The sequence below is a fragment of the Mustela putorius genome, unplaced genomic scaffold (assembly GCF_011764305.1).
Source record: "Mustela putorius furo isolate JIRA1106 unplaced genomic scaffold, ASM1176430v1.1 tig00003903_pilon_pilon_pilon, whole genome shotgun sequence".
NCBI classification, from domain to species: domain Eukaryota; kingdom Metazoa; phylum Chordata; class Mammalia; order Carnivora; family Mustelidae; genus Mustela; species Mustela putorius.
The window spans coordinates 2,306,672-2,315,487 of NW_025422051.1; the positions used below are offsets into that span (position 1 = coordinate 2,306,672).

General features: G+C 44.5%; 1 protein-coding gene across 1 annotated transcript; it reads right to left on the reverse strand.

The window, feature by feature from the left end:
* Nucleotides 1-619: 619 nt before the first annotated feature.
* On the reverse strand, nt 620-8,602 carry GLOD5 (glyoxalase domain containing 5). The gene is made up of 4 exons (XM_004755028.3): nt 8,382-8,602; nt 5,234-5,371; nt 2,698-2,853; nt 620-959 (listed from the first exon to the last, which is right to left on the reverse strand). The coding sequence occupies exons 1-4, from the start codon at nt 8,421-8,423 to the stop codon at nt 834-836; spliced, it is 462 nt and encodes a 153-aa protein (XP_004755085.1). The 5' UTR covers nt 8,424-8,602; the 3' UTR covers nt 620-833.
* Nucleotides 8,603-8,816: the final 214 nt, after the last annotated feature.

Sequence of the window (8,816 nt, forward strand, 5' to 3'; positions counted from 1 at the left end):
ATTCTCTCTCTGCCACTAGAACAGCAGCTCCCCGAACATGAATGTGCTTATCTCTTCTGTTCAACACTGTCTCCCCAGTGTCTGGAACAGGGCCAAGCACACAGTAGGTGCTCAATATGTGTTTATTAGTTGACTGAATGGATGGTGTTGGTTGCGGGGGAGGACAGACACAGATGAGATTTGTCCTTGTCTGTCTGCTCTGTCAAGAGCTGAGCCTCAATTGAAACGAGTCTGGACCTAACTGATCCAAAGGTAGAAAGGACTGCATACCCTATGGGTGTGGTCAGAGGAGACACTCCAGGAAGAGGTAGTGTCATCTGGGGCACTCCTTGAAGCTTCCATGGGACTCACAGAGATCTTGAAGTTCAGCGAGGCCTCTGGGCTGGAGAACACAGCAGGCAGCACTTGGAAGGGGTGAAGTGAATTCCAAACGGATGAAAAATGTTGGGCTCACTAACAAGGAGAAATCTGTCAGGACCCTGAATCCCAAGGGGATGACCCTGGATTTGGTCTCCAGAGATGTTGTACACTGGTCACTGGCCCCCAGACAGAGACCTCACACCCTAGACAAACATCCCTCTGTAACCCTGAAACAATAGTAATGAAGAGGTTGTACTCATTGAGAGGTTATTAATTTATTAGGGGGACCGTGGATGGGGGATATTCAGGCAGGTAGTTTTGGTTCCCAACCCAAATCAGCAACCCACCCCCCTAGAGTAGGAAGAGTGAAATGCCCAGGTCCTTGGAGATTTCTGGGCTTAGGTGAGAGTTTGTAGGAAGGAAGGGAGAGGGAGACATGGCAGGGAACAGAATGAAGGAGGGCCAGCCCTGAATCATGGGGAGATATAGTTAGACACCTCAATTAGGTTTCCATCAGGGTCTCGGAAGTAGATGGACATAATGGGTCCTTTTGCCCCTGTTCTGGGGACCGGACCTTCCTCAATGGGAACTTCACAAGCCTGAAGTGGGAGGAGAATGCAAAAGTGATTCATCATAGTACATAGGTGCGACCAAAATTTAATCCCCAGAAAGTCCCTGATGTCTTTCTGTCTTCAACTCCTGCCATTCGCCCCTCCCTCCCTCTGCTCCAGCCACAGACCAGCCGCAAGGCCTGGGGCATAGTACCTAACTGCTCTGTGCCTCACTTTCCTCATCTGTAAAGTGGAATGACAATAGTACCTAGTATTATGTAGTAAGTGGCAGTCAGAATTCAATCCAGGCAGTCTGGACCAAAATCCATGCTCTTAATCCCTAGGCTTTCTCCACTTTACTTCCAAATTAGCCTTTTTCACTGATACTTTCCGAAGGAAGATTATATACAAGATCTTAATCTGTGTTCCCCAAAAGGAGAAGTCATGCTTCCTTTACATGAAATCATTTTGAGTGTTAGAGGGACACAAAATTAAATATTCCCTTTTAAATCCTATTTCAATCCTTTTTTAAAAAATCCATTTTGTTGGGGCGCCTGGGTGGCTCAGTGGGTTAAAGCCTCTGCCTTCGGCTCAGGTCATAATCCCAGAGCCCTGGAATCGAGTTCCGCATCGGGCTCTCTGCTCAGCGGAGAGCCTGCTTCCCTCTCTCTGCCTGCCTCTCTGCCTGCTTGTGATCTCTGTCTGTCAAATTTTTTTTTAAAAATCCGTTCTTTTTTTGTTTTTTGTTTTAAACAAAGTGATCTCTACACCCAGTGTGAGGCTCAAACTCACAACCCCGAGATCAAGAGCTGCATATTCTTCTGACGAGCCAGTCAGGTGCCCCACATTTCAAACCTTCTGATTATACCAAGAAGAAAACCTCTGGTGGATGCTAACAAGTCCTTAGCACCTCCTCAACTGCCAAATCTTCCTTTGTAATGTCAGGCCCAGAGAGTTCAGAGAAAGGAAGTGGATAAAATCTAACAACTGTTGGGGGTTTTTTGTTATTGTTTTTTAAGATTTTATTTACTTATTTGAGAGCATGTGCACTTGCAAGATAGAGAGAGAGAATATTAGCAGTGGGAGGGGCAGAGGGAGAGGAAGAAGCAGGCTCCCCGCTGAGCAGAGGGTCCCAACTCAGGGCTCTATCCCAGGACCCTGGGATCATGACCTGAGCTGAAGGCAGGTGGTTAACTGACTGAGCCCCACGACTGGTGTTTTTATAGCTGTTTGTTTGTTTGTTTGTTTGTTTGTTTTCACAAGTTAACTTCCCTTTGTGCCAAGATATAATGGGCTTTTCATGTACTGGGTCAAACTTTTTGCCTTTTACAGAAATGCGTTTCTGTAAAAAGAATTTAAGTTTATAGCTTTTTTTTTTTTTTTTTTTACAAGAATGATGTAATGTGGGGCGCCTGGGTGGCTCAGATGGTTAAGCATCTGCCTTTGGCTCAGATGTCCTGGGATCAAGACCCACATCAGGCAACCTGCTCAGCAGAGAGACTGCTTCTCCTCCTCTCTCTGCCTCTCTCCCTGTTCATGCTCTCTCTGTCTCAAATGAATAAATAAAATCTTTTTTTTAAGGATATAATGTTTCCCTTTATAATAGATTTGTTTACATGAAACAATGATGTCAACAGAAATAATGAGCAAACAGTTGTGTACAAGCATTATCTGGAAATGAGGAAACTTGTTCTGTCTGAAATTTGAGGAAGACCTGACGGGGTCATGCTTCTGTTTCCTCAGGACCAGACACAGCTTTCTAGAAAAGAACGGATGTCCAGCTCACCTTAAGGTGCTGGACCATTTCCTCCAAAGGTGTCTCTGTGATCAGACATATATCCAGGGAGCCAGGAACTGGGTGAGCAGCTTTGGGTTCAAATTCCTTTCCCACCTCATGGAGGTTCAATTTCTGTTCTCCAAAGCACAATGCTTTCCGGTCACCCTATTTTTTAAAAAAAAAGATTTTATTTATTTATTTAACAGCGAGAAAGAGAGAGAGAGCGCACAAGAAGGGAGAACAGAAGGCAGAAGGAGAAGCAGGCTCCCCACTAAGTAGGGAGCCTGATGTGGGCCTTGATCCCAGGACCCTGGGATCGTGGTCCTATCCAAAGGCAGATGCTTAACCATCAGGTCACCCTATTTGGGGAGGAAGAACAACCAAGAAGTAAACCCCCAAGGTGAGCATGAGACAAAGCCACCTCCCTACCCCAACAAGGTTAAAACAAAGTACAATGGGGCTTCTTTTTTAATATTTTATTTATTTGAAACAGAGAGTGAGAGAGAGAGAGCACAAGACAGGGGAGGGTCAGAGGGAGAACCAGACTCCCTGCTGAGCAGGGACCCCGATGCAGGACTCAATCTCAGGACCCTGAGATCATGACCTGAACTGAAGGCGGACAGTTAAATGACTGAGCTACCCAGGAGCCCCTACAAAGGGGCTTTTAATGAAAAACAACAGCCCTTTGCCCCATCCCAGTCCAGTCTCATTCCCTAGAAGCAACTGCTTTCAGCGTGTGTGTGTGTGTGTGTGTGTGTGTGTGTGTATTTCTTCTGGAAATTATTTGCATTATCTTCAAATAATATGTAAATGCTGCCCATGGCAGAGACAGCAATTTTTCTTAACATACATTTACTTAGTGTACAATAAAATGTGTATTTCTCCCTTTTTTCTTACAAAAAACCCAAATTTCAATGGGGTCAGTTGTGTGCGCAGCTTAAAAAGTTACATTTTCCCAGCATTCCTTGGCGGGGGTCAGCCATGTAAGATGGACTGGACAGTGAGATGGCAGCAGAGGTTGTGGGTGGAGCTTCTGGAAACCTCCCAGTCCCCCTGAGCTGGCAGTTCTCTGCCATTCACGTCCTCCTCCTTCCCAGCCTCTGCATGAACCCCAACTTTCTACAGAAGTTGTTAAATGAGAAAAAAAAAGAAAACTCAATCTTCTTTCACCCACTGTTCATTGAGTTTTCTCCTATGTACCTCCAGACACAGTCGGTGACTGATAATGGGCAACTTCAGACATTTTCTTGATTTAGCAAATTGATTTAGGAATTTTCACTCCTCTCCCTGCTCTGATAAACAAGAATTTAGCTCATCCATATTACTACCCTTCCCAATAGAATTCTGTCATCACTTGTAGTTCCTCTTTTAGTTCCTTTATAATTTTTAAAAGACATACATACATCTTTATGTTTTGATAGATGTACTGCAGCTGATGTCTCACTGGCCCTCCTATCCTCTTCATGTGCCTTCCCTCTCCACCTCTTCCCTTCCTTTTATCATTTTCCTGTTTCTTTCTCTTCTATCATCATGGCTGATGCCACATCCATTCTATCATAAAATGACCTTATTTCACTTTTTTTCCTTGGCTCGCTCGCTCTCTTGGGACCTCCCCCGCACCACTTGTTCCAAACCAGACTGAGGCATCTTTCTAGGTATCTTTCTGGGATCTTCCTCTTGGGACCTGCTGTGCCCTGACTTTTATGTCTTCCCTATTCCTGGCTTAATCACTTGCTTTGATGTGGCATGCTCTTGAGTAATTTTCAAAACAAGTGGGCAAAGTTTTAGACTCTATATCTATGATTTTTTAAAGGAAACTGTAAGTCCAACATGGGACTCGAACTCACAACCCTGAGATCAAGAGACACATACTCTACAGACTGAGCCAGCCAGGTGCCCCCATATTTCTAAGAATGTTTTATTCTATACTCACCTTGGTTAGTAGTTTGGCTGGACATAGAATTTCCCCTCAAAATCTTGAAATTGTTCTATTATCTTCTGGTCTCTGACTCTTAGGCAATTTGGTATCTGCTTATTTCTTTTCCCTATTTCATTGAACTACTTTTCTTTTTTCTTTCTTTCTTTCTTTCTTTCTTTCTTTCTTTCTTTCTTTCTTTCTTTTTTTAAAGTAGGCTCCATGTGCAGTGTGGGGCTTGAACTCATAACCCTGAAATCAAGAGTGGCATGCTCTATTGACTGAGCTACTTTTCTTTTTAACCTCTTTGAAAGATCTGAGGATTTGGATATTCATTTCCACTTTGATGTTCTATAATTTCATAAGAACATATCTAATGTGCTGGATACTTAGTTAACCCTTTCTGGCTAAAGACTGGAAAATTCTCTTGCATTATTTTTATGGCACTTACCTCCCCTTCTTTTTCTCAATTCTCTCTCTGGAAGTTTTGCCTTCAGAGTTTGGAATCTCTACATTGATCCTTTCAATTTGCCTCACAGATTTCCTGCGGGGTGTTTTTAGGGGGAGGAATTAAGTGTATTATAACCAAATTCTACTTCACTTGCAGTTTGTACTTGAGAAAGTGAGTACCTTGAAAGTTGTGACTTCCATGCCCAGGATCTTGGAATAAAACATGGTGGTGTCTTTGATACTCTTTACTGTCATCACAATGTGGTCAATTCTTTGGATAAGGCATGGTGAAAGAGTCTGACTGCTGTTCCTCCATGACTTAAAAAAGAAAACAGTTCAAAAGAGTTCACATTGCCACTGGTCACACCCGTGTTTCCCGTTTCCTTCTCTTCCCCTCCCCTCATCTCCACGAGGACCATACTTCCTCCTCAAGCCCATTTCTAAGGGAAAGTCCTGGGAGGAAACTGAGTAGAGTCTTTAAAAAAAAAAAAAAAGATTTTTATTTATTTGAGAGAGGGGGCGAGAGCACAACCAGGAGAAGCAGCAAAGGGAGAGGGAGAAGCAGACTCCCCACTCAGCAGGGAGCCTGATGTAGGCCCGATCGCAGGTCTCTGGGATCATGACCTGAGCCAAAGGCAGATGCTTAACTGACTGACCCACCCGAGCGCCCACTTGAGTTAAAACTTACCACCCATGTATGGATTCATAAGAGTCTGCCATGACTACTCTGTACTGTTTTCTTGTTCTCTTTCCCCTTGTAGAGAGATAGAGATGAAGTTAAGGGATAAGATGAAGACCAAGACCAAACCCTCTCTTGTTGTCCCCAAGCTGGATTTCTTCTCTTTTGCAAGGAATGACAAGACACAGAGGAGGCCCAACCTTATGATTACAAGCCCTCTGTTGGCCAGTTTAACCCAGTCCCCTTTATCTCACTCCTTAGCTATGCCAGGACAGGAAGGGAGCATCTCAGATGATATAAATGTTTCTAGGCATGTGTGTTTACAGATCCACCTTGAAGCCCAGTAGGAAGACAACACCTCCCCCATTCTTACTTCCTCCCCTCAGCACACTTCCCATCTGATCTTTCTCTTGATTTGCACTCTTTTTTTAAAAAAAGATTTTATTTATTTGACAGACAGAGATCACAAGTAGGCAGAGAGGCAGGCAGAGAGAGAGGAGAAGGAAGCAGGCTCCCTGCCAAGCAGAGAGCCTGATGTGGGACTCGATCCCAGTACCCTGAGATCATGACATGAGCTGAAGGCAGATGCTTGATTTGCATTCGTTAGTAATTTATATATTTATACGACATTGGCTACAGAAATATAAGGTGCCTGTGGTCTGGCACTGTAGCAGAATATTATGGTTAAAAGAAGAGACCCTGGGACCCAGACTGATGTTTAATTAATCTCTCTATGCCTTGGTTTCCCCTTCTGTAAAATGTGCATGATTTTAGACATAGAAGATTATCCTGACCACTTAAAAAAACAGTTGGATTTTTAAGGGCTTAGAACAATGCCTGGCACATAGCAAGTGGTATAAGAGTTCACGGTGATGATTATGGTGTTGTTGGGGTCATCTTGTTGAATTTCAGACTCCCTAGCATGGTCCCTAGTCTCTACAGCCTCATCCATCTCAAGCTACATTGCCTCTTTGCCTGTTCCTCATAAGGACCATCTTTGTATCTTTGGCCACAGAGCCTTATGCATATCTAACGCAATGCTAATATCTGTCTCTCCAACTAGAGATAAGGTACATAAGGGCAGAGATTTCTCTCTGTTTTGTTCTCCACTGTGTCCCAAACAACTAGCAGATGTTCAATAATATTTTTTCAATTAGTAGAGATCTACTACAACAATTAGGTCCAGTGCCTAGCAAAAGTCTGACTTCTGTTCTCTCCTATCCTATCCTATCCTATCCTATCCTATCCTATTTTGTGCTACCCTATACTATTTTATTCCTTTCATTCCACTGTGTTCAATTCCATTCAAACCATGACATTTTGAACAATTGATTGCACTGAGGCCCAGCTTAAAAAAAAAAAAAAAACACTGTGCAGTTCTAGTCTTATCAGTGGAGGAAGCATTAGCAAAGTTGCTGAGCTCTGCTGTCCTCATGGATACAGAGGATCCGTGGGAACACACAAGCAGTAGAATGAGAAATTGACCTTTGGACTCCATTGAAAATAAAGTTATATATTAAAAACCTTTTAATGTCTGTAGGATCTGTCACAGTATCCCCTTTTCAGTCCTGATATTGGTGCTTTATTTTTTTTCTCTTAATTGCTTGAGAGAAAAGAGAAATCACTAATATTTTATTAATGTGTTCAAAGGGCCAAGTTATGACCTTGTTACCATAGCCAATGGACGCTTGCTTTCTGTTTCACCGGTTTCGGCTCTTATCTTTGTAATTCCTTCCTTCCACTTTCTCGGGGTTCAATTTGCTGTTCCTTTTCCACCTTCCTGATATGGAAGCTTAACTCATTGGTTTTCAACTTTCCTGATCTATGCATTTAGAACTATAGATTTCCCCTTACGCAGTGCTTTAGCTGCAACCCGCCACCCCCGCAATTTTGGAAATCAACTCAATCCATTCCTCCCATTTTTCAATGCCCTGCAAGCTTAGACTCACTCCCCAGATCCTGTTTTGCAGGCAAAACGCTCCATCCTTACAAATTCAAGGATGAGCAGGGCTGGTTCTCTTAAAGAACCAGAAGAAGGCCAATGTGGTTCAAAATCCAAGAGTGAGTGAGGGATGAACAGACGGGGAAGACAAGGGACAGATAGTTCGGGGTTGTTGACGTAACATTAGGGAGGCTGGTTTATAAAAGGATCCTCAGGACATAGGAATCATGTAAGACTTACTCTGTGCCAAGCCCTGTTCTAAGCACTACACAAAATACATTTTATTCCTCACAGTGACTCTATATAATAGATTGCCCAGACACGAGGCCCTCCTATTCAACTTTCCTATTCAAGGTTTCCTTCAGGGTGAACCTCAAGATCGGTGCCCAGTTTCCTGGTCCCTTCCCGCACTGCCCCGTCAGGACATTCCTGGCGTCACCCTGAGGGAGCAGAGCGGTCAGTCTGCAGCCCAAGCCCGTTCTTGCAGACATGTTGCTGTCTGAGCGTGTTACAACAGGGCCTTTCCGTGTCCCTCTGCTGCCCTCTGCTTGTATTTGAAAGAGAAAGAGACAGGAGGTTGGGAAATTGAATGTCAGCACCCCAGGATAGCCCACAGAGGAGGGAAGCAGGTTACCAGGCCTGGGCTGGGGGCTGCCCAGCCTTGGTGTGAACACCCATACCCCAGCCCCTGAGACCCAGCTACTCACCTGCTTCTGGAAAGTTCGACCCCACATCCTGGCTGGCAGCATGGCAGGCAAGGTGTCCTTGCCCTGGAGCCTCCGGACAACCCTCTGGCTCCATGCCCAGAGACCAAGGGGCAGGAATGGGAGAGCCACAGGCTGAGGAATGCTGGTGGTGACAGAGGCAGACAGTACAAGTACAAGGACTCTGACAACTCAGGGCCCCGAAAGTAAAAGCTTGAGGTCTGACTTCGTTAGCTCAGGCCACCATAACAAAGTACCACAGACTGGGGGGCTTTAACAACAGAAATGAACTCTCTCACAGTTCTAGGGGCAGAAGTCTGAGATAGGAGTGCCAGCAGGGTCACAGGGTCATGCGGCTGGTGACGTCTCTCTTCCTGGCTTGAGGATGACCACTTTTTCTCTGTGTCCTCATGCAGTGGAATGAAAGAGCAGGCTCTC